Here is a 26832-nt window from a genome sequence, read left to right on the forward strand (position 1 = left end):
GCAGGGAAGACCCCCCTCGATTATAAATCTGTATCATTGAAAAGCGTAAGTCAAAATATTGGAAAAAATATTTATAACTAAATGGGTAGAACACCTGGAGAAAAATTATAGAATACACAGAATATGGATTTTGATCTGGAAGTTCCTGTGTAATGAACTTACCGGTACTTAGTTTCTATGATAGAGCCAGAGATTTTACAGGAAAGAGATGGTTGGGTTGACTGCATTTATCTGGACCTAAAAAAGTCTTTCAACAGAGTTCCATAGAAGAGGTTGTTCTGAAAACTGGAACATACTGGAGTGACAGGGAGGCTTCTAATATGGATGAAAAATTTTCTGATAGGAAAATGAGGCCAGCAATCGGAGGCAATGTGTCGGACTGGAGAAATGTCACAAGTGGAGTACTGCAGGGTTCAGTTCTGCACCAGTAATGTTCATTGTCTACATAAATGACCTACAAGAATACAGACTTATATGGTCTGGCATGACCAAGGAATCATCAGCTGTCTGGTGTTGTACTTACCTATCAACCCAGTGTGATGTGGAGTCTGGGAGCTGAAGGTGCCTGCTCTGCCCAGCCCTGCCTCCCTCCCACACTCCCTCGCTCCTTCTCTCCTTCCTTCCTCTTGCTTGCTGACTCACTCCCTTGCTAATTGCCTCCATTCCTCGCTTGCTGCCTCCCCCCCTCTCTCCCTCCCTCACCAGTTTGCTAAGAAATTTTGATCATTTCACATTTGGATTCAATAATGGGCACATTATGTCAGAAATAAAAATGAATTTTGGAGAATTGATTTTGTGTGTGTGTAAGTGTGTAAATCACAAAAATTAACATGTGATGAAAAATGTGAGTGTCAGACCACGGAGGAAGAATTGAAACAGGAATTTCCTTAAGTACTTTCGTATATTAATACATCTTCAGAAGGAATGATTATGATTTACAAGTCAAGTATTGGACATATATATAGGCAGGAGAGAGAGGTGAAGTGAGGTGACTTACAACAAAAATGAATGGGAATTAAGTGGATACAAATAAGAGCCGCATAAGAACTGCAGAAAGCCTATTGGCCCATGCTATGCAGCTCCTATTTATAACCACCAACAGGCCCACACATGGATAATAATAGCATAAGATAATAAATATTTATTATAGAATTAGTCTCACTAATTCATTGTAAATATTTACTCTCTTATGCTATTATTATCCATGTGTGGGCCTGTTGGTGGTTGAAGAAGAGCTGTTATTTTTCTTGTTATAAATGTAATAAAAAATATGAATGACAAATTTGTTTTAGCAATAATTTTACCAAAATTAAGAGAGCAGTGACAGCCAATGTGCCATAGTGGAAACGTCAAGTCAAAATGCTGATGTTTCATAAAGACATCACAAGGAAAATAAAAATGACAAACCATACGGTATCCCTTTATGGGATAGGTACCTAATAGTATTGTACAACTCATCCTTCTTTTCAAAATAAAATAAATATTGTGAAAGCAACACCTGCACCCGACCTAGACTGTTAGGACACTATAAGTTACAGCAAGAAAATGTCGTCAATCAAGAACAACCCGACCTAGACTGTTAGGACACTATAAGTTACGGCAAGAAAATGTCGTCAATCAAGAACAACCCGACCTAGACTGTTAGGACACTATAAGTTACGACAAGAAAATGTCATCAATCAAGAACAATGTAGTTAAGTAGACCATCCCGTGGTGGTGGTGCATGGTGAGTGTACTGTACTCTGAGAGAACTTATTAACATCTTGTCTCCTTTCATGAAGTAAAATTGAACAAAATTGTCACAAAAATTGTAGGCCATTGATCTTGTAACATAATATGTAAATACAGTACTGTAACTTACCTCATTTATTACAATTCAAAATATTTGAAACATATTCTATTACAGGGTACAAATCTTGTAACATAAAATGTAAATACAGTACTGTAACTTACCTCATTTATTACAATTCAAAATATTTGAAATATATTTTATTACAGGGTACAAATAAGTTACTGATGGATGAGGTACCCAACCCACAAATATCAAAATTGAGAACTGATGATGGTTTTGGGCTGTCATAAACTTATCAAGTTATGTATTCATCATTTTTAGATTTGTGGGTTGGGTGCCTATACTTCTGCCATGTTATTGTGACTCATCGTATTACTGGTGGATCTCTGTGGTACTCTCTCAACTGTGTTACTTGTGCACTTATGAAACTTTGTGCTCCTTTCTGTCTGTTACTTGTTCAGTTTAACGAGGCATTCTCCTTCACTCTGGTGACTGTTACACTAGGTAACACTGATGCCTTTGTATAAACTATTCTAACATGTCTAAGTCATAAAGAAAACATCCACAACGGTTTCTGGAGATAATTTTTCATGAGGCTAACATCCTCACCTCTCACTCCCTTCATATGAAATTCCTAAAAGGAACAAGAACTGAAGACAAACTATAATAAAACTAATAGAATATTGTAGAACACTAATACATAATAATAAACAAAATGTTTTAATTTAAAACAAATATACAGTTAATTCATCACTTTTTTTCCTTTTGAATATTTTTCTAATACAGTACAATATCTATGGATTAGTGGAATATATATAAAGCATGTTGCTATACAAATAAAAGGCTTGCATATTCATCACCATCAATCATAAGATAGCCAGAAGAGAACAGTATTCGGAAGTGCCGAATAACTCGACGGTTCCTTTGTATGGCTTTTGCCTGAAGCCCAAATATCAGTAAAGTACTGCTGTATCATGCGCACACAAACAGCCTTTAACATTTTCTATTTTATTAATGGCATATAGGATTTAAATTGGCTTGACAAAACAGTCTACATGCCTTTATTAGATGTCAGTTGCAGTAGATGTTTTCACTCTCTTCTCATATAAGCCATCAGAACCCTGGGAATCAGAAATCTCAAAATGGTGTATGTTCTGAAATGGAAAGTGGATTTTGTTTAACAGGGTAAGGTAACAATGAAATTAAAATACTGTATAATGCAAGTACTGTATTGCTTAACAGGTTTGCAAAATTCTAGATCACAGAGATAAAAGAATGTGATAGGTAATTATCAGCTGTGCCACCCCCCCCCCCCCTTCTCTCTACAAAACTTAAATCTCAGAGACTTTGGTGAGTGAATTGTAAGGTTGTCATATATTGTGTTTTCCAGCTTAGGTGTTGTGTGATGTCCAGGGGCAGTCAGCCGTAGTTGCTCTCAATTTCTTGTGTGGTGACTCAAATTGTGTATTAATGTTGACATTCGAATATCAGGATGGATGTCAAGCATAGTAGATGCGGAGGAGGGATGCGCTGGGTCAGCCTCAGGAATGGGTCGGAGGGTTGAGGAAAGAATTTAGTCAGGAGTTGGTCCAGCGTCTTCTCGAGTACATCCGCAATGCGAGTGTCAAGTGTGTCAACAAGATCGGGAGTCAGTTGCACGGTTTTAGGGAGAGGATTAGACTGGAGCTACAGGAACGTCAGTGACAGACAGATCAGACACAAGCAAAGGGGGCGGCAGAGTGTGAAGTAGTAGTTGATGACTGAGTTAGGTTGTTTTAGAACACTACTATTGCAAGTTGATGGCAGGGAGAGCCTGAGTTTGCACCGCAATGTATGAAGGACATTGTCTGAATGTACAGAAAATGTCATGAGCATTTTAATTTTAGAATTAAATTGGGTAACTCAGTTGTGGGTCTGCCCATTCTCATATGATCTAGTTTGAAAAACAGTGTAACTCTATGGATTAAAATGGGTCAGGAGTGATTCAAAGATTGAGAGTTTGCACAGAGACTACTATGTAGCATGCTGCAACATATGGGTCAAGGGTAATAGGTGCATGTGTTTTCATTGGTGGTTGGACTAATTTACCACTGAAATTAATATGCTCTGCTTTTAAGAATTGATGCTTCTAAATATTTTTTTATGCTGGCCAGGTGGCTCATCCCCCAGTGACTCCCAGCACTTTTATAAGCCCCTGCAAAGGTACCATATGATTTACTTGTACTCACCTAATTGTGCTTGCGGGGGTTGAGCTTTGGCTCTTTGGTCCCGCCTCTCAACTGTCAATCAACTGGTGTACAGATTCCTGAGCCTATTGGGCTCTATCATATCTACATTTGAAACTGTGTATGAAGTCAGCCTCCACCACATCACTTCCTAGTGCATTCCATTTATTAACTACTCTGACTCTGAAAAAATTCTTTCTAACGTCTCTGTGGCTCATCTGGGTACTAAGTTTCCACCTGTGTCCCCTTGTTCGTGTCCCACCCGTGCTGAAGAGTTTGTGCACACATATGCCTGTGTAACATCAGTTCCATGTGTATCCGAACTGACTGTGCCATGATCCAGGCAAGCCTTGCCACAAGCCCACAGAATAATTTGTTTACATAAATTTCCAATAGCTATTTAAAATATAATATTTTGTATATGCATCCAATTAAATTGAACATAAAATTTACAATATTTGAATGGCGGCAGTCAGAAGTTACCATTGATTCTGAGGAGACAGTTTTCTTGCCACAGGAAAGTCTGACTTCTCCAACAACAAGTGTGCGTTTTCGCTTCATAGATTTCCTTCCCTGGGACTTCTTATCACTGGCACACACCTGAGGAAGAGAACAGTATTCTTATACAACTTATTATAGATCATTCCATCACTACGTGACCTCAAATACTAAGATAGATTGAAGGTTACAGTGCACGAAACTGATAATGTAGCCCTTTCTCTGTAATAGCCAGAAGTGAATTCTTATTAAAAGAAAAAAAATCATTGAAAATTGAATTTTCCTTGAGGCTTCTACAAAAGTTTCTAAATCCTGCAACAATTGTCCAAACATTTGGCATTCAAAACAGGAGTTTGAACTTGGTAACTGCTGCTGCTGCTGCTGGGAAATCAAATAAAATTATATACTAGTGGCAGATGTTGAGCCATAAGTAAAAGGAGCAAGAATAGGAATACTAATTGAAATGTTCCAGAAAAAGTTGCTTTCTGAAAGTTGCTGAAAGAGTAATGAACGACTTTACAGTAAGTCTCAAGGCTTCACAAAAAGATGATGACCGAGACTGAACATGGTCGAACCTGTGGAATAATATGCAGGAATATATGTAGAGTACAATACAGGTACAATGTACTGCATTTTGAAGATGGAGTATAATGATACAAGTAATAAGTGGATTCTAACACTAAAAGTTATACATGATCATTTGTGAAATCAGTAACTTTAATATATATAATTAATTATATCCAGGTACTGTACTGTATATAAAAGTTATTGATTTCACAAATCATCATGTACAGTACAACATTTAATGTTACAATCCACTTACAGTATTACTTGTATCAATAACATTGGTATTGATTAAAATTCCATGTAAATGTGAGTGAGATCGGTGGTGGAGTCTCACAAGTACCAATGACATTACCAGTCACATCTATGATGCAGGGATAAAATTCCATCATCAGCATAAACACTTTGTGCCAGGTAAGAGCAGAATGCCCATACAGTATACTTAAACACAAGCCCTCATGATGCACTATAAAGGTGTTGGTGTTGACCAAACCACACACTAGAAAGTGAAGGGACGATGACGTTTCAGTCCATCTTGGACCATTCTCAAGTACATTGTGATAAAGGAAGGAGGCGAGGCAATAAACATTGCTTTTAATAAATGTTTCGGTGTCGTTGTCCCTTCACTTTCTAGTGTGTGGTTTGGTCAACATATTTCAGCCATGTTATTGTGACTCCTCATCTGCAAAGGTGTTGGTGTTGGCAATGATGCCCACAAGTAAGTGGGAACCCATAATCTAATTAAGATAAAACCAAATGCATGTAATGTATGTAAGTTTTAGGTGGAAACATTTTTTGCTAACTATATTTTTAAGCTCTCATTTACAAAGAGATTTGAATATGCTATACATCTTTATAAACCACGAACACTGAATGTGAAACCAGTTAAATTTCTTTCGTATCATATGAAGTCTTAGTGACCTAACTCGCACATATTCCCAGTGTCCCTACATGTTAACCACAGTGTTACACCCACATAAAGGCTCTTTTTAACCCAGTCATGTTACATTTGTTTACATGTCTTACTAAAGCATCCAGACCTAGCATCCAATCCCACACGTACTCTACATCTCAATATTTACTGATAATACATGACTGAATGTTTCAAAAATTTATCATGAACGTTAATTCCGGAAAGTGTGTTAGTACAAACCATAAATATTTATATACATTTCACACAAACCAAGTAAAAAGTTTGTATTTTGACTGCTGAACAATATGCAAAACATTTGACTTCCACCAAACAATAATTTTCTCACTCAAACATGTCATAATGTTTCAGTACTGTAGTAAATAATAAACATCTGTTATAGTATACAAACCTAAGGGGTAGCATAGATGAATATCAATACATATATTTTGCAAGGGTAACCCAAATAATGCTGACATACTGTACGACATACTTTATCTTCATCCTTGGAATTTTGAAGACTCTTAGTGGGAGTTAAGGCACAGGTTGTGATGTTTTCTTCAGTGGCAAGCTGAGAGCCATATGTTGCCATAGTGTCACCAGCTGTGGCCATAATTTCAGATATGGTTTCTTGGTTAGGTTCACTTTTCTCACTATCAATTACCTCTAAACCATTGTCAATAACCATCTGCATTGCCTGAGTGCCCACTGTTACATCCTGAGTGTCACTGACAATGTCTAATGTCTCATCAAGTGACATGGCCATCACCTTCGTACACTCATCAGCTCTAGAGGCAGCAATGGAGTCACGAAGAGAATATATGGGTAGATCTGGAGTTACATCATTATCAAAATCTGCAGTTGAACACATGCTGTTTGGAGTCTGTGAATGATAACAGAAATATTTATATATGTTTAGATTAAATTTATCTGAAGGACACAATCTCTCTTGTGGCCTTGATGAGGACAGGAAGCCAGGCATGTTGATAGGAAGACTACTTTGTTTTGCAAATTTAACTGTTCTAGGTACAGACAGCCACGTGCTTTCCGAACCCCTCGGGACTGAGACTATAAGTGGTTCATCATCATGAAAAGCTAGGGAAAAAATAATTTGAAATTTTGTTGAAGAAATTCAACACAATGCTTTTGCTTGTACTCACCAATATGAGAAGTTCTGATCCACTTGTTAACTTGTATCTTGAAGACTGTAGTTGATTGAGCATTGTTATTTAGATAGAAAAGATGGTGGTGGATGATGATAGTGTTGGGTTGACTGAAGTGGAGATTAATGGTGATGAGGTAACCTCAGCAGACTGTCATTCACCATGTACTCTAATGTACCTAATGTCATGGCAGAGTTGAAAGCTTCTGAGCCATTCATTAGTGCATGAACACTGCTAAAGTGGCACTGTGTATGGTCATTGGGCAAACTAGTTCCACCTTTATTGCACATTGGGGGGGGGGGGACCCCTCCATACAAGCCTAACTTGAACGAATACACACACTGGCTGCCTGTCCCCTGTCACAATGAATTATTATTATTATTATACATTTTGTATATATTGTCACTAACTCTCACAAGTGAAACTTACTCGAGGAGCATCACTGACACCATTATCAGTATCTGTCTTGCCTTCATGTATCTTTCTATTGAGATACATAGGAAATGCAAACTGCAGGATGTTAGTGTGGTTCGGAAACACTCCCCTGGAAAGATGATTCATAAAAAATCAGATATTAGAAACACAAGTTATTCATTCTAATCCTAAAAATTATTTTCTCATTTATCAAATCACTTTACCCAAATCTTCCCATAATAATCCTACTTTCCCTTATTTACCATATTCCCAATGAAACATATTTTGAAACATGAAACGAATGAAACATATTTTAATGAAACATATTTTACCATATTACCTTATTTACCATATTCCCAATGAAACACTTTATTATAATTCATAACTTAATCTGTCATATTAAAACACTTCGGGAAAGTCTCATATTGATTGTTTTAATTCCCAATTATTGTAAAAAATAATTATTAAACTACCAGAAAATGTCTTCTTACTTCTGTTTTTTTTTAAGTCATCCCACATAAATGTAACACATACAAGAGACCAATGTAGGACAGAAAACAGGTAATGCTTTTTCAACCCTACGGTTATAAACCCATGGAACTGCCTACCCGCCAAAGCTGTACATGCCAAAACATTGCTGCAATTCAAAATCCAGATGAATAAAATCATCAGGAAAAATGAAGGGACCTTTCACAACCTGCCAGCTTCCTCTCCTCATCTAGGTCACTTGAGATGGTGGCCCTCAGATAAATTGAGGTAAATAACACTTAATAACACTTAGAAAACTTACGCTTTTCCCTTAGATTTTACAAGTTTGTCCTTCTGGACTCGGTTGAAGATCTTCTTTGCAATACTAATGTTAACACCAAGGCGTTGGCCAAGAACAGCGGCAGTGATGCGATGACTTTTGTCACGAAGAAACACCAGAGTACGGCGGTAAAGGCAGCACATCTCCAACTATGTGAGAAATTGTTTGATATTAATGACAAGAGTAACATAGCAGGTCATAAAAATGCACTGATAAATTGGTTTACTCTCACTAACATCAAAAACCAATAAAGGTATCTGAAAAAATCTAAGTACAGTACACCAAAAGTACTGGAGGCTTCACACTCACTACACAGGGGTGTAGCGAATGTGGCTACACTCCCTACAGAGGCTATACACCCCCATAAAGAGGCTACACAGGGCAGATCTCACTGAAACTTAAAATACTGAACAATTTGGAGGACGTTGATCTGGAAGATTTCTTCCAAAAGGTCAGATGTAACACAAATAAGTAGCAATAGTTTCAAGCTCAAGCACAATGTAGGACTGAGAACAGGAGATACTTTTTCACCCACAGGGTTACAAACCCATGGAACTGCCTACCCGTCGTAGCCGTAAATGCAAAAAAACTGTTAACTTTTAAAGTACAGTACAGCTGGAAAAGATCAAGGCAAATGGGGGGACCTTCGACAAGCCGCCTCTTCCTGCCCTCGTTAAGGCCACTAGTGTTAGTGACTCAGGTAAATTCAGATAATTCACATAATCACCTGTGAAAGACACTTTGTTTAAAGAATCTGGCACAATCACATGATAAAATACCAAATGAAAGACTAGCAAGTAAATTACAGGCCCATGGGATAAATGGTAAAATATCAGAATGGATAAAACAATGGTTGAAGGAAAACAAAGGGTTGTGCTAAATGGAATCGAATCTGAATGGAAAAATGTGATAAGTGGAATGCCACAAGGGTACATTTTGGGACTTACTCTTTTTGTCATATACATTAATGACATAAACGAGAATATTACAAACTACATCATCAAATTTGCAGATGACGCAAAGATATATGGTAAAGTGGGAAATGATAAATGATATTGAAGCCTTACAAAAAGATTTACATGAACTCCGCAAATGGTCAGACAACTGGCAAGTGCTTTTTAATATCGATAAATGAAAGGCCATGCATGTGGGGCATAACAACCCAGGTCATGACTACCAAATTAATACCAGATTGATGCAATTTGATTTAACTGATGCAGATTGATGCGACTGACATCACAGCAGATTGATGAAGAAACGGATCTTGGAGTCAAGATCCACCACTCATTAAAAGTTGCACAACAGGTGGGTGCAGCAGTCAGAAAAACTAACCAAACTTGGGATAATCAAAGAGTACTTTTGACTATAAGTAAAAGAAGGTAATGGTTCAACTGTATATATCTCTGATGCAACATAGCTGCTCTGGAGAAAGTGCAACACCAGGCAATAAAAGTCATTCCAGAGTCATATCTCATATCAGGAACACTTGAAGGCCACAGAGCTAACAACACTGCATATCAGGCATGAAAGGGCAGATCTCATTGAAACTTTTAAAATACTGAACAAGTTAGTGGATGTTGATCCGGATATTTTCTTCAGAAAGTTAGATGTAACACAAACAAGGTGCAACGGTTTCAAGCTCAACAAGTCATAATATAGGACTGAGAACAGGAGACATCACACACACACTAACATACTCTACACCTACAATAAAATACCTGGAACATATTTCTTGAATATGTAAGTGAAATACTGACAATAAAAATGCTTGTGTAAAATAATGGGTGATACCTCAGGATGGTTTGTGAGGGTGGGATCTGTGGAGGGTGTGTCAGGTGTGGCACAAGCTTCACAGATGTGGCGTTGTGGTGCCTCACTTTCATCCAGCACACAGAAGCACACCTGAAAATTTAGAAACATTAGTAAACCACTATCAGGCCTTATAATTTATCAGGGAGCCACTGTGGCTAAAATGGGGAGATCCTCCCAGACACAGGGCCCCTCCAACTTATTACAACTATAAATGGGTGACGAACTTCCAGGCAGGAACCCCAAAATTAATCACAGTGTGTTAAATTTCATTTAGTGTGTTTCTACCCGAAACACAATGAGCGCTAGTGGCTTTACAAGAATGTAAAACTTCAATGCTCTGTACTCTCATAAACCCAATGTACCTTCTTGTATATAAATAAATGAATAAAATAAATAAATAAATAAATAAATAAATAAATAAATAAATAAATAACACAACAACCCACACCAGAGCAGACACCCTTTCATGTTGCCACTTCTTCTGACACTGTACAAAGTCAGGCCACTCATTGAAGAATCACTCAGAATCGTACCTCACTACAACTCTTGAGAATGGTACCACATAAAGACCACCTATATACAGTACCCTTACTACATTACCTCGCTACAACTCTTGAGAATGGTACCGCATAAAGACCACCTATATACAGTACCCTTACTACATTACCTCGCTACAACTCTTGAGAATGGTACTTACTGCATGCTGCCAATTGTTGCACATATCACAAAGTATCATGAGGCCATCATCATGATTAACATTACAGGGACACCGTACCATGAAGCCAGCTTCGAATTGGTTGTTCGATGCCCTCATACTGCGAGTACTCACTGCTGATGCTGACAGGAAATAAATTGTTGAATTAAATACCTGAATTCTCTTATATTTTATCAGAAAATTTTACCTTGTAATTTTTTCATTAATGCCACAAGTTTATTTCCCTTAAAAAGTATGGCAGTTAACGGAGGTTTTGGTGATCCTGTCCGATTTTCATTGTCTTAACACTGTCTCATAACGTTACCAGAACAAATAGGTTTGTAAATAAGATGTATTCATTACAAGAGAATAACTCTATACAAGATGTATTCATGCAAGGGAGATGTAATAATAAGTATGCACATATATTTTTTTGAGGGGCCAATGTTCTGAATAAAGAGTCAGTGTCATATTCCAATTACTGTACAGTGGTACCTCAGCTTACGAATTTAATCCATTCCCAGGGACGGCTCATAAGCCGAATATTCGTAAACTGAAGCGAATTTCTCCATAAGAAATAATGTAAATTGAATTAATCTGTTCCCGACTCCCCAAAAAATTAACTTCAAAGTAAATTTTATACCTTATTCACTCAAATCTTCAGTACTAAAGTATGTACAAATTATTACTTACCTTTACTGATGACTCTTGTTGGCACGTGGAAGACGGTGAGGAGGGGAGAAGGAGGAGAGGTGTTAAGTGTTTGGAAGGGTAGTCCCCTTCCATTATAACATCAGGTAGTGATGACTTCTCTGGGGCACACTCTCTGGTACATTTTGCCTGCATGCCACTGGGACCTGCTTGTGGCTCACTGCTTGTTTTTCTCACTAAAAACCTGTCTAGCAACACTTATTTTTCCCTACATTGTAACACTTGTCTGAAGTGAGACATCACATTGTCATTGAAAAGCTTAACACATCGGTCTGCTACAGCTTGATTTGGGAGACAATTTTCAGTAAAACTTTGCAATTCTTCCCATACTGCACACATTTTCTTAATAAATGAGGAAGGGACATCCTCTACTCTACATCAACAACCCTCATACCATTTTCATGTTTACGAATGATCTTTTGTTTTTCCTCTATGGTCATTCTCACATGTGTTTTCTCGGCTCGAACCTTACCACTGGCTTTCTTGGGACCCATGGCAAGATATATAACTTTTATGTTCAAATATCCAAAAAAACTAAAAAAAACTTTAATTTTTTACAAAGAATTCAGATGCGATTGTCACTAGGCGGGAGGCACTGGTAAACTGAGGCGCGATCACCGTGCTGCCACGTGCCAGATCGGCCATACGCGTATCAACAAACTTCGTTTCCCGAGGCAAAGCGCGTAATCCAATTCGGATTTTACGAAGAAATTGGGCTCGTAACACTAAAAGTTCGTAAATAGAGGCATTCGTAAACCGAAGTGTCACTGTATGTGCATATTTTTCAGACTCAAAGACAAAGATTAAATCTATTCATAAATTTGGAAAACATGATTTAATCTGACATTTAATAATAGCTTTGCAACTTAAAAATCAGCAAAGAATCCTCTAATCTGATTAATCTATTTTTCACGTACTATACAAGTAACGATAAGTCAGCTGGACTAGATGAGGTGAAGAAAATGTGACTTAGCTATGATAAATAATAATAATAATAATAATAATAATAATAAAAATAAAGTACAAAGAAATCACATTACAGTAATGTGATGTATCAAAGAGAAAATCAGTGGTGTAGTGGTCTAAGGCTTGTGCTTAGGAGTACTCAGAACATAGGCTCCAATCCTCCTCATGGCTTCTACTAATTACAATGGATAAAACTAAATGGATTTTCTCGATGATGATGATAATAAACATGCATACAGTTGATACGTACATAAATTACAGTACGTACAGTACATTCATTACCATTACACCATTTCCCAATGAGAGGAGGCATCATACAATTGAAGAGCAATTTTTGAAGTTGGGTTTTAAGTTTTAACCTTTAAACACCTCAGTTAATTAAGTCTTAAATCATATTGCACACATGGCAACAAGTAACTTATTTTAAAAATCACTTTTGGCATTTAAAATAAAGTGATTGGTCAAATTCGGGTGTGGCTTACAATCACACTGCAAGCGTTTATGCATGAAACATGTCCAAAACCCAACCATGCAGCTTAGAATTGTGAGGCTTGTATACATTTGGGCAAATATGGTATCAAACTTCAACTGTATAACTTATGGGAGCCGGTCGGCCGAGCGGACAGCACGCTGGACTTGTGATCCTGTGGTCCCGGGGTCGATCCCGGGCGCCGGCGAGAAACAATAGGCAGAGTTTCTTTCACCCTATGCCTCTGTTACCTAGCAGTAAAATAGGTACCTGGGTGTTAGTCAGCTGTCACAGGCTGCTTCCTTGGGGTGGAGGCCTGGTCGAGGACCGGGCCGCGGGGACACTAAAAAAGCCCCGAAATCATCTCACGATAACCTCAAGATATACATGTAACTAAATTACCCTAATTGAATATCTGAAATATCAATTAAATAGTTATTCAGTAATTTGGAATACAGATAATTACATACCTGGCGTAGTTTGTATTGGACTTGGGAGGGATGGTGTCCTTACATTAGAATTGTGTGTCACCTTCATAAAAGGTTGTAAGTTTGATGTGGAAGTTTGTGTTGACATCTGGGGCACCAACTGAGCATCGTCTTGAGAACTCTTTACTAATCTACAAATTGTGTTAGTGGAAGTGTTTTCTGGAGTGACACTTGGCACCCAAATATCTGTACTCATTGTGTTGTCTTCTAATTGGTTCCCACTTCTTGTACAATCATGTTCCTTCATCAGGTGACCATTAACAGCTGCATCATGATTATCATTATAATTGATGCAAGAGCTTCTGCCTAAAATGAAAATTATATGTTAATTACTAACCACATTTGGAATGTAAATTCTATAAACTAGACATCAACATATTTCAAAAGGAAATAAACTATAAATTACCATAAAATAACATGGCAAACCTGTGGATGGAGATCCACTGGAAAGAGTGCGTGGCAAGGAAAGCTTGGCATAACTTCGAATCAAGACCTCAGTACTTTGTGAAGATTGCATATTGTCTTTTGTGATAGATTTATTTAGAAAACTGCTATCCTCCTTTTCCTCCTAAGATAAAATTAGACACAAATATCACTTACCAACATGGAAATAAAATATATAAAGGTCACCTAAATCTAAATAAAATATATGGCCTAGAAATAACATTATTCACTAATGTGTTAGTTTTAGTTTAGTTCATTTATTATGCACCCCATACCCATCTTGTGGGCAGTAGTGGAAAGTGTTATAGAGGCACATAATGGGCTCAGGGACTGATCCAGTTATGTCCCTTATGTGTAGTGGAAGCGTGTTGAACAGTCTCGGGCCTCTGATATTGATAGTTCTAAGTTTTAATTTTTTACTTGGGACATGTGCATCTGTGAAGGAACTTAAGAATAAAGGAAATTGCAGAAGGCCTATTAGTCTACACAAAGCAGCTGTAGTCTATTTATACCCAAACACACTCATATGCAGAAGCTGATTTTGAGAAAGTTCAACACCACCAGGCAACAAAAATGATTTCATTACTAAATTGACTCGCATACCAGGAATAGTTGAGGGCCACAGGGCTAATAACACTGCAAACGAGACATAACAGGGCAGATCTCATTGAAACTTCTAAAATATTGAACAATTTGGAGGACATTGATCCAGACAACAGCTTTAAAACGTCAGATGTAATACAAACAAGGAGCAACAGTTTCAAACCCAACAAGGCACAATGTGGGACAGGAAATGCTTTTTCATCCATGGGGTTATAAACCCATTATTGATCCTGAAAAAATTAGGCTGAACTCTGATAACATGTCATGAGATTACCATATCCTACAGAACTGCTTAGTGGTTCATAATCACGCATGAAATGTGTATAGTCATATATAAAGTGTCTATACAGTGTAATGACAGCAAAAACACTATGCTTTATTGTTCTACACAAATAATACAGCGTGCATCTTAGTGACAAATATATTTGAGCATGCCAATGTTCCACACCAGCAGGGATAAAGAGGAGGAACCAACATAAATGACACTAATGTAAATATGCATATAATACAAGATAGATTTGCATACGACACTTACTGCAGAGTTTTCGTCCGTGGAATATGACTTCCTATCCACACTTACTCGAAGCTTTATTGTGTGGAAACGAGTAGTCACATCGCCAACCTTGTGAAAAGACCATGAATGTATTTCACAGCAATTCTATAAAAATAAAAGCCTATTTAGATCGTAAATATTTTAATACATTATTTACACTTTAAAACAAAAAAAATATTGAATTTAATCAACGAACTACCAATTAATTGGTAAAGGTGTAATAACAGTTGTTGAAAAGTTACGTTTCATAAATTACTAAACCTTTATGTTGATGGGTTCACTCTCAAACATACACCCCCCATGGCCACCTTCCTTGAATCCTGGAGGTTCGTAGTCTTCTGGGGTCACTGAAGACATAACATACAACTAATGTATTATTAGTGCAAATGTGAAATAAGCAAAGTATGAGTTTGAATGACAAAAACAACACATTCTGAATGAAATTTAAATTTACATGTAGACTATTTAATAATAATTAATAATAGTAACTAATAATAATTAATAATAATAATTAAATAATAATTATTAACTAATAATTAACAATTATTAACTAATCAGTCACTTACTATATGAAAATAGCATCGTGAACTAGGCCAAGAAATTGCTCTCCTTCCTTTTGTAGCATGGTTACATGAGGCAACATAGGAGAACTAATTATCACAAGAACATAATATAAACTCACAAAGTGATAGAAAATAAAAACATGTTCGTGACAGCATTCTCACAGACTACCATGTTGCACATGCTTGAAGCAACTTTGTTTATTTAAGCATTAAAGCTATAAAATTGCAGGACTGCATCCCTTTAAACAAAGGGAAAGCAAAACTGGCCATATAATAATAATAATAATAATAATAATAATAATAATAATAATAATAATAATATTTTATTTAGGAGAAGTATATACATAGTTGCAGAGTTACAAACATTTTGATTATTTATAGGCAGAGCTAGTACATACAAATACTTAAAGCCACTAATACGCATAGCATTTCAGGCAAAAACTAATATATGTTAACATATGGCACACCACACTGATACTGCATTTATATTGTATAGAATTTATTACATGTCTTGAACATCTCGCATCTGCGAGCTTATTCCTCATTTAGTACAGGTTTTAAGTATTTACTCCATTATACCTATACTAATTTTTAACTGAATTCTAAGTTTTGCCTGAAATGCCTTGCATAGTCGTAGCCTTACGTGATATGCAACATCTGTAACTTGAAATATACCTTTGTATTATATTTATGTGTGAATATTTTATAAATAAATACTGTTATTTCTGTATTATTATTATTATATTATTATTATTATTATTATAGTTGAGTCCATGGCCATTTTCTCTTGAGAATAAACTCAACTCAGGTTACACTGTATGGACTCCTGAAAACATGTTAATTTAGGCAAAACACATAAAAACTGATTACAATTTACCATTGTCATAATAGCCCAGCTTCATTGCCAAGTGAATCTTCCTAGGCAGGGGCTTCAGTGTCTGCGTCAACAGTAGTATAGTACGCAGCATCTTCTCTGTTGACTTCTTCACGTCCACTCTTTTCTCCTTCTTACTTCTAAAAAAATATTTCTCATAAGTTTTTTTAATTATTGAATGATACAAATTCAATACACTGGAAGTTTAATATTTTAACACATGAGGTTTCAGGTCAAAATAAACTAAAAATTGTCAACATTAACTCTTGTAATATCTTACAACATATTATGTCAGTTACCAAGATATAAAAGAAAACACAAAGAAAACAAGAGAGGGGAAGGAAAGTAAGGCTCTTGGGTCCCACCTCTCAACCCTTAACATGACCCTTATTCATTCAAGCCTAACATGAATGAATACACTTCGGCTGCCTGTCCCCTGACAATGAATTATTACATTAGGCTGGTATTGATTGAAGTCACCGTCCAAGCTCAAACTGCTGACCCTTCCCAGGATGTAACCACAACAGGTGACTGCCTCCCGGGTACCTGTTTACTGCTAGCCATTAGGTAAAAGGAAATATGCCCAACCACTTTTGTCACACCCCAGGATTGGAACCCAGGATTCCCAATTGTGAGTCGGGAATTATCCCCCAACTGTACTACTGTGTATGGAGTCAGCCTCCACCACTTCAGTTCTTAATACAATCTATTTGTTTACTATTTTGACCATGACAAACTTTATTTTAAGGTCTCTGTGGCTCATCAGATTACATATATGACTCCTTGTTCATGTACCAACCGAGCTGAATAATCTGCCCTGGTCTGTCCTGACTATTTCCCTGAATTTTTTTTTTTTTTAGTGACGATCATGTCTCCTCTGTTTATTCTCTCTTCTAGTGATGTAAGGTTAAGATCCTTCAGTCCTTCCTCATACCTCATTTTTACCTAAATTTACCCTAGGGTCACTATCTTTCTAGTGGCCTCAATGGGGACAGGAATCCAGCTGCAGTCATCACCACACTTTCCAGAATTGTTCTGAGAAGTGTCACATACAAGGTACTTTCATTGACCTACAATTAAGACTACAAGTCAAATATCAAACAGAAAAACAGAAGGGAGAGAAAAGGAGGAGATAAGCAAAAAAGAAGTGGGGGGGGGGGTTGCTGGGAATAATGGAACATAGCAACAAAAATGATGGTTTGTACTTACGGATTGGAACTGGCTTCCAATTCACTAATAACTGCTCCCTCTTCTTCAGTGTATCGCAATTTGAAAGTATATGTCTCTAGAGCTAATTCTGGCTTGTCTGGGTCATTATAGATCACTAGCGTCAACTGTCGTAACTGAAATTATTGTTCAGGTTAATAAAAAGTCTATTTCATGCAATTTCCCTACAATCAATTGTAATTGTTTAACTTTGCCAGGTATAAGTTTATAAAATGTATAAGCAATTCTAACGAAAGCCAAACCAATTCTTACGTATTTTTTCTCAATGGCTTCAAAGCAACCCTTGATCCAGGAAACAACCATGTTGGAACTATTACATGAGGAGTTTTCAAGTAGCATTTTGAGTTGTAGTCCATCAAGGTTCCGGTTGCTGTATGAACCCTATGCAAAAGAGAAACCATGCATTTAAGTACCCTATTCCAATGGAGATTTCCTTCAAAGATTTCCTAATATGCAAGTACTAATGTATACATATTTGCTTTAAATCACAGTTTCTTAAACGGTTTTTGCAGAGACAAACTCTAGTTACTGGGCTAGCTCACCAAACAAGCCTTTAAATACAATACAGTGTGAATATTCTTGAATGAACTATTTGGGACAAACAATTAATTACATAAAGGAATTCTTTCAACCTGTCAGACCTCTGGCAACTCCCCTCCCCCCCCCCACACAAAGGTAACCACCACAGGGCTCTATGAACACTTGTGAATAGTGACACTATTCGTGAGATTTTCTCACATCACCACAGCCAAAGAAGACACATAAAAATACCACCACATAAAAAGAATTCCCTGTGATTAGGAATGCATTTTAATAACATTAGAAGGAAAAAAAAGTTTACTTTTTTTTTTGCAACAGGGCATTGTCTCCAATAAGTGTGTGCAGCCACCCCACAGGAGTAATAAAAAAAAAGACGAAGGTCAAATGAAAAGGCTGAGAAAATAAAAACCGTGTGCAACTCAAATAACAAGACCAGACCACTGGGCTAGAGACCCAAGTGGGACTAAAATAGATCAGGAACTCACTAAGAATGGAGGAAACACCAAACATCTAAGTGTCTGACCTATTCACAATGAACAAACAGAACAGCAGAGAAGAAGCCAGCCCTGGTCCGAGGAAGCAAAAGCAGAAAAGGGCAGACCAAAAACCACCCTCCTCTCCCAAAGGTTAAATGAAACACATATAAGGGTCAATAAGCCACTCTGTAGGGCACAAAAACAGATGCTTTTTCACCCCATAGGGTTATAAACGCATGGAACCGACCACCTGCCAAAACTGAAAATGCCAAGACATTACGTCAGTTCAAAATCCATATGGAAAAAATCTTCAGGAACAAGAAGCTGCTGGCTTTCTGTCCTCATCAAGGCTACTAGAAAGATGGTGGCATTCAGGTAAATTCAGGTAAATAATGGCTTTTTATTATGTAGAAGTTTATTATTGCCAAAGTAAAATTAATTTTGAGAAATGCAAGCAAATACTCATGAGTACCCTGTACAAGTGGTCAACAAACAGCATACACTGAAAGAAGCAGCCATGAAAGGCAACTCAATTGACAACAAAGGTTAAAGGCAGGGCATAAAGTGCTAAACCTCACTACCCCCCCTACAGCTACTATTGGATAAGCATACCTCTTGCCCCTCATGGAGGTGGGCACACAAGATATCAACTCAAATCTATTTATACTGTATATGCCACAAACCAGTTGTAAATGTTAAGAATTAAATTGTATTTGGTTATTTATCATAATTAGTTTACAACCTAATCCCCTGCTGTTAAATTTGGGTGAAGTCAAAAATATTTCTACATTGTAGACAAGTGAGAAACAAGCTTAGTGTTAATTATTTAATACAGTAATTTCAGAGTAGTTTACCTAAATTTTTTTTATCTAAAAAAAATTCTTTATTTTTTATGGTAATTCAAACCTCGGGAAACAATGTACGTAAGTAGGTGATGGACGATATCCCAACTGCTATTAGTTTCTTCACAAACAACAATGACTCTTCCCTTGTTCTCTGCTGTGGTGGGAAGATTGAGGACCACTGAAAAAAATAAGAAGAGATGTAATAAAAAGACAACAATGTAAAAAGTGCAGATTCCAAGACATTCCACCTACAATGTATGCTATGAATCCAGGTAGAAACAAATGATTCATCACTCTTATATATTACCTCCCAGCAGATTGAAGAAGAAAAGCACCATGGAGTCAGAATCAACCAATCACTGAAAGTTACACAGAAAGTGGGAGCTGCAGTAAAAAAAAAAAGCCAATAAAACCCTAGGGATGTAGGATACCCACACTTGTGTACTTTATGTAAAGATTTACACCAAGTCTTTGACATTCTCCTGAATGCTTTATCAAGGTCTAAGTATATGGTAAGGACGAGACTTACATCTCAACGGCTAATACAGTTAATACCCAGGATCCAGTTCTCTTATCCTTCTTAACCAATAACCCAAGGAGCAATAATTAGAAAAATAACTTGGAGAAAAATACATGCAGCATTTTTCTCCACAGATATATTTTGCTGCCAGTAGAGGGGAGGACGTACTGTAGCAACTACAGTACATCAAAATGCTGCAGTAGCAGCACCAGCACCATGAGCAAGTACCACTACATCTGTACCTCACAGTAGACTGGGGAATATATGGCAGTGCAAGCACGGATCAACATAAATTTCACAAAAGACCACCAGACAACAGCATCACCTCTTGCCAGCCTCAGTTCCTGCCGTTTCACCAAATGGCCTTAGCTACAACCACTAGCCATGACCAGCCTCAGTTCCCACAATACCACCAGATGGACTTGCCATAATCTGACTCGACCTAGCCATTCCACTAAACAGACTTATCTTCAGAAACCAGTTGTGAGCAGCCTTGGTTCTTGTTGTCTCACACCAGATGGACTCACTATACACCACCAGTCATCACCAGACTTTACCATCATCAGTACTCATCACTCTCACCACAGCTCATGCAGAAGTAAAACCTCTCCTGAACTGCTTCGACATTGGTTATAGCCACCAGCAAATATATATATAATGATATCCATCTTGGGTCTCAGTTGTACAGTTCGGTTCGTTCTCGACTCACAATCGAGAATTCCAGGTTCAAATTCCAGGCATATCACCTAATGCCTCTGTCCACCTAGCAGTCAATAGGTACCCAGGAGTTAGTCAGCTTGTTGTGGGGTTGCATCCTGGGAAGGGTCTGTAATTTGACCCGAGAGGGGAGGATTCCTCGATATAAGCTGAACAAGTACTGTATGTTGAAACTGGCTGCCTGTCCCCAGACATAATGAATTAACAAAAATATTTTCCTTCTATCACTGTACCTAAAAGAGGGTAGACAATTTCAGTCTGTAGTTAAATCATGTATAGTATAGTACAATGAGTTGTATCAGTAAAGATTTTGGTAATTTTTTTTTTTTAGATATATACAAGAGTTGTTACATTCTTGTACAGCCACTAGTACGCGTAGCGTTTCGGGCAGGTCCCTGGAATACGATCCCCGCCGCGAAGAATCGTTTTTTCATCCAAGTACACATTTTACTGTTGCGTTAAACAGAGGCTACAGTTAAGGAATTGCACCCAGTAAATCCTCCCCGGCCAGGATACGAACCCATGACACAGCGCTCGCGGAACGCCAGGCGAGTGTCTTACCACTACACCACGGAGACTGGTTAGTTAAATGATACCTTCTCACAAAGCCACTAACATACACTAATGTAACATTTTGCCCGAAACACTATGCGTATTAGTGGCTTTAGGTATTGTATGTACTAGCTCTATCTATAAATCCAACATTATGTTTGTAACTTTTCATCTGTACTTTTCCTTAATAAAAAATTTAAATTTATTTAATTTTTAATTTACAAGAATGTAAGAACTCTTGTAAAAAAAAAAAACAGTGAATATTAAGTTATAAGGAGAATACAGTACAGGTAGTCGATCTTAAACAAAGAAATATATCTAGCAACTGAAGTATACAGTGAGAAACTAGAGTACATGTACTGTAATTTGAGTTAACTTACAGTAATTATTGTATACAGTGAATTATATAACATTAATTACCTGACACCGTGAATTATATAACAGAACAGTAATAGGGAAAGATGGTGATAGATAAATTATATTCATAGAATAATATGAAACCATATATATATAATAAAGCTTGAAGGCTTTAACCAACTCTAGTACCTTTAAAACAAGAAAAAGAGCATCATGATATTACAGCAGATCAATAACATGTAGCGAGTAATCCTTATACTCGCTCCATTATCTCATTATCTTAATGACATAACTAATTACCACTAACTACACAAGCTATAATCCTATCCCTAATTACAGGTAACAGTTCTCACATCCTCCTATCCTAGTAGAGAAAGGTGAGGGAGGGGTAGTAAGGAATAATGTCATCAGAGAAAAATAATAGAATGCTATCTGAGAAAATAATATGCCATTTGAAAGGAGGTACTTGGACATACTTACTGTGCTTGTCACAGCTGTGTCCCTGACCATCTGCATTGTTGCTGACATTGTCAAGGACTTGTTGCAAATGATGGATATATATCAACTCTTTTTTTTTCCTCGAATCTGAAACAAATATTGTACCTAAATCATACATGTGCAACATAAATAAATAAATAAATAAATAAATAAATAAATAAATATGTTTATTCAGGAAGGGTACATACATACAAGTAATGTTACATTAATGGATCGATATATAGATAGAGCTAGTACATACAATGCCTAAAGCCACTATTACGCAATGCATTTCGGGCAGGAATCATCAAATCATTAAACATGATTTAAAACATAAGAGCAATAATCAATGCATACTATTTATTCATAAATCTACCCATCCTCCTGTTTTGTTAGTACAGTACTGTACTTATAGGAAGGATGGGGACCATAGTACATACTGTATACTATACCGCCGTACAATGCAATTAGAAAGTAGAAATCGGTACTACTGAATTTGGACAAACCAGAAAACGATTTTCTATGTTGCAAAGGCAAGCTAAAAACAACCTAACCTAACCTTCCTAGGCCTAATACATGATATCTGAAGTCTATTATAGTACATATGTGTACTATACTAGGCCTAGGAATATTCAAGTCTTTTTTTAGCTTCATTTTTGCTGGTCTAATTTTCGGCACATATTTTTTAATGAGTTCCGTGATGACCCTCTTGACATGTTGCCAAGATGCTTCCATTTGTTTAAGTTTTAGTCTTAGTGTTTTTCCTGCCCGAAACGCTTTGCGTAATAGTGGCTTTAGGCATTGTATGTATGTACTTGTATGTATGTATGTATGTATGTATGTATGTATGTATGTATGTATGTATGTATGTATGTATGTATGTATGTATGTATTTGGCATGTAAGCGTCATAAACCAGGTAAATGGTATATGTTCGGCCATCAGCTCCCTCCAGGAGATGGGTTGCAGTTCCTCTCTCATTCCTTGAGAAGTGTTCTCGATGATAATCTAGAAACTCATCATCTTTGACCTTTATGTGGGTTTCTATAGTCGTAGTACATCTTAAAATACGGTGATCATATATATATATATATATATATATATATATATATATATATATATATATATATATATATATATATATATATATATATATATATATATATATATATATATATAATAATTAAACCACAACACCCCCAATAAAATTATATTACAAATCAACCATGCACAGTGAACATATAAAAGAGGAAAGAATAATGAAAGAAATAATCCGTAAAGGAGTAAAAAGCACTACTCCTAACCAAAACATAAACCTGATAATATTCTACAAAACCAAGAAGACTTCCGAACTCCTTATCAAAAACAGCCCGAAGCCGACGGAGAACCCTCTACAGCAGTCAAGCGTTGTATACATGTACACTTGCCCCCACGAAGGATGTAACCTTCAATGTAAGTACATAGGTATGACGTCGACCAAGCTGACGAGGTGTTTGACATGCCATCTTCAATCTGGTGCTCCTAGGAATCACATGAGACAAGCCCATGACATTACTCTAACAAGAGAAATGTTGAACAAAAATACTTGCATAATAGACAAAACCCAAGATTCAAGAAGATTACAAATTCTTGAGGCAATTCACATAAGAATAGAGCGACCTACCATGAACACCCAAATCACGGAACTATTTACTCTACCCACCATGAGAGTAAGGACAAGACAAGAACATATCGATGCCAACACAGAAGACAATGTCCAACATAACAGGCCAATTACACTGGATTAATCTTTGTGTTTAGATAGGAGATGCCTCGTATGGGCCAATAAGCCTTCTGCAGCCCCTATGTTTATCCCTTATGTATCCCCCCGTGTTTTCACCTTCATTGTATTATCACCTGACCTAATGCGGGTATAAAATCAACTAGTATTGTAAGATCTGTTCACTTGAGAATGAACCATGGAGGTTCGAAACGTCGTGCAAATTATACAAATAAGTGTAATACACTCTATAGTAAATCACTTCTTTTCTTCACCTTAAAAGTACGAAAATGAGTTTTGGAGAACTCCTATTTCAATTAAGCCCTGATGCTAAGAAAATAGTTAGAGGGATAGAAGCCCTAAACCAGAAAATAATAAATACAGAATATGCGGTCATATTCAATGAAACATGTTTGAAAGAAAACCTGCTGCCATTATACACCAATATATATATATATATATATATATATATATATATATATATATATATATATATATATATATATATATATATATATATATATATATATATATATATATATATATATATATATATATATATATATATATATATATATATATATGCGAACAAGCCTGAATGGTCCCCAGGACAATATGCAACTGAAAACTCACACCCCAGAAGTGACTCGAACCCATACTCCCAGATGCCACGCAACTGGTATGTACAAGACGCCTTAATCCACTTGACCATCACGACCGGACATAATGAGGTGATAGCCGAGGCTATTTGAACCACCCCACCGCCGGCACTCGGACAGTAATCTTGGGCATAGCATTTTACCAAATCACCTCATTCTTTGGGGCACACGTGAGGAACACAAATGCGAACAAGCCTGAATGGTCCCCAGGACAATATGCAACTGAAAACTCACACCCCAGAAGTGACTCGAAGTTGTTGAACTTTTCAGTTGCATATTGTCCTGGGGACCATTCAGGCTTGTTCGCATTTGTGTTCCTCACGTGTGCCCCAAAGAATGAGGTGATTTGGTAAAATGCTATGCCCAAGATTACTATCCGAGTGCTGGCGGTGGGGTGGTTCAAATAGCCTCGGCTATCACCTCATTATGTCCGGTCGTGATGGTCAAGTGGATTAAGGCGTCTTGTACATACCAGTTGCGTGGCATCTGGGAGTATGGGTTCGAGTCACTTCTGGGGTGTGAGTTTTCAGTTGCATATTGTCCTGGGGACCATTCAGGCTTGTTCGCATTTGTGTTCCTCACGTGTGCCCCAAAGAATGAGGTGATTTGGTAAAATGCTATGCCCAAGATTACTATCCGAGTGCCGGCGGTGGGGTGGTTCAAATAGCCTCGGCTATCACCTCATTATGTACGGTCGTGATGGTCAAGTGGATTAAGGCGTCTTGTACATACCAGTTGCGTGGCATCTGGGAGTATGGGTTCGAGTCACTTCTGGGGTGTGAGTTTTCAGTTGCATATTGTCCTGGGGACCATTCAGGCTTGTTCGCATTTGTGTTCCTCACGTGTGCCCCAAAGAATGAGGTGATTTGGTAAAATGCTATGCCCAAGATTACTATCCGAGTGCCGGCGGTGGGGTGGTTCAAATAGCCTCGGCTATCACCTCATTATGTCCGGTCGTGATGGTCAAGTGGATTAAGGCGTCTTGTACATACCAGTTGCGTGGCATCTGGGAGTATGGGTTCGAGTCACTTCTGGGGTGTGAGTTTTCAGTTGCATATTGTCCTGGGGACCATTCAGGCTTGTTCGCATTTGTGTTCCTCACGTGTGCCCCAAAGAATGAGGTGATTTGGTAAAATGCTATGCCCAAGATTACTATCCGAGTGCCGGCGGTGGGGTGGTTCAAATAGCCTCGGCTATCACCTCATTATGTCCGGTCGTGATGGTCAAGTGGATTAAGGTGTCTTGTACATACCAGTTGCATTGCTCCTGGTAGTATGGGTTCGAGTCACTTCTGGGGTGTGAGTTTTCAGTTATATATATATATATATAAATATATATATATATATATATATATATATATATATATATATATATATATATATATATATATATATATATATATATATATATATATATATATACAGGTATATATATATATATAATTAACCAACGCAAACTACCTTACAACCAGGACGTGACATAACACGTCACAATATGGCAATTACCAGAGGAAAGCACTAGAAGAAATAGAATAATGAGCGTAATAACCCGAACTTAAGACACCATGTGGCTGGTCCCCCCGACACCAGAACGTGGCTCCCAGCACAAAGTCATATATACGCACAACTCTAGCTCTTACCGGGCCAAGTGCTACATCCTCACACTACACGACACTGAGGGGCGTGGTGACACAAGGCTGGGAGGCCTACACTCAGGAGGACGTAGGCCTCAGGGCAATATATGAGGGGAGAAAACGTGTAGTGTGGCCGGCGTGGCGGGTCACTCAGCTGGCGGGAAATATGGCGCCGTCAGGGGCGCCGGACTTAAAACCTGAATTGTCACCTAAATTATCACTTATTCACATTTATTACAATTATACTCATCTATTTACTAATTTGTAGATGCACTGTAGTTTTTTATATTACATTCCTGGTCATTAAGTAAGTTTAGTCTATAAGAAGACAGCACCAAGCCGGGAGCAAACTATGAATCTCTAAATAATATATTTCGTCATTACATTTTGGTTAATATTTGTAAAGATCTTTATATAGTTGATTTTCATCTCCCTAAGTTCGTGTGATAACTCAATGATATAGACACCCACATTTTGGCTTGATTATTGGTAATGTCGGACACGCATGTAACTGATGGTA

At 37.4% G+C, this 26832-nt stretch overlaps 1 protein-coding gene and 1 long non-coding RNA gene across 4 annotated transcripts; both read right to left on the reverse strand.

Annotated features, from left to right (window-relative positions):
- Positions 1 to 1406: 1406 nt before the first annotated feature.
- LOC138359719 (uncharacterized) lies at positions 1407 to 2389 on the reverse strand. Its single transcript, XR_011226022.1, has 2 exons — positions 1954 to 2389; positions 1407 to 1861 (listed from the first exon to the last, which is right to left on the reverse strand). It is a non-coding gene; the product is annotated as an uncharacterized lncRNA (long non-coding RNA).
- Positions 2390 to 2413: 24 nt separating this feature from the next.
- Positions 2414 to 26484, reverse strand: LOC123775091 (uncharacterized). Of its 3 annotated transcripts, XM_045769946.2 has the most exons (17): positions 26319 to 26484; positions 22266 to 22370; positions 19701 to 19817; positions 18031 to 18159; positions 17761 to 17894; positions 16555 to 16691; positions 15376 to 15461; positions 15097 to 15183; positions 13941 to 14082; positions 13497 to 13820; positions 10884 to 11023; positions 10166 to 10276; positions 8357 to 8523; positions 7582 to 7696; positions 6483 to 6872; positions 4501 to 4617; positions 2414 to 2946 (listed from the first exon to the last, which is right to left on the reverse strand). In XM_045769946.2, the coding sequence occupies exons 2-17, from the start codon at positions 22311 to 22313 to the stop codon at positions 2857 to 2859; spliced, it is 2334 nt and encodes a 777-aa protein (XP_045625902.2). In that variant the 5' UTR covers positions 22314 to 22370; positions 26319 to 26484; the 3' UTR covers positions 2414 to 2856. The 3 variants fall into 3 exon arrangements, with proteins under 3 accessions (XP_045625902.2, XP_069175373.1, XP_069175374.1); XM_069319272.1 differs by lacking the exon at positions 19701 to 19817; XM_069319273.1 differs by lacking the exon at positions 6483 to 6872 and having other exon boundaries at positions 26319 to 26483.
- Positions 26485 to 26832: the final 348 nt, after the last annotated feature.

The sequence above is a fragment of the Procambarus clarkii genome, chromosome 92, assembly GCF_040958095.1.
Source record: "Procambarus clarkii isolate CNS0578487 chromosome 92, FALCON_Pclarkii_2.0, whole genome shotgun sequence".
NCBI lineage: Eukaryota > Metazoa > Arthropoda > Malacostraca > Decapoda > Cambaridae > Procambarus > Procambarus clarkii.

Bases quoted from the DNA above. Each gene is read 5' to 3' on its own strand.
- LOC123775091 (XM_045769946.2), bottom strand. From the start codon at position 22,313: ATGTCAGCAACAATGCAGATGGTCAGGGACACAGCTGTGACAAGCACA. The intron at 16,692-17,760 runs GTAAGTACAAAC...ATATTTTTTTAG, and splicing joins TTGGAAGCCAGTTCCAATCC to AAGTAAGAAGGAGAAAAGAG. The intron at 15,462-16,554 runs GTAAATTGTAAT...TTATGTCTTCAG, and splicing joins GCTGGGCTATTATGACAATG to TGACCCCAGAAGACTACGAA.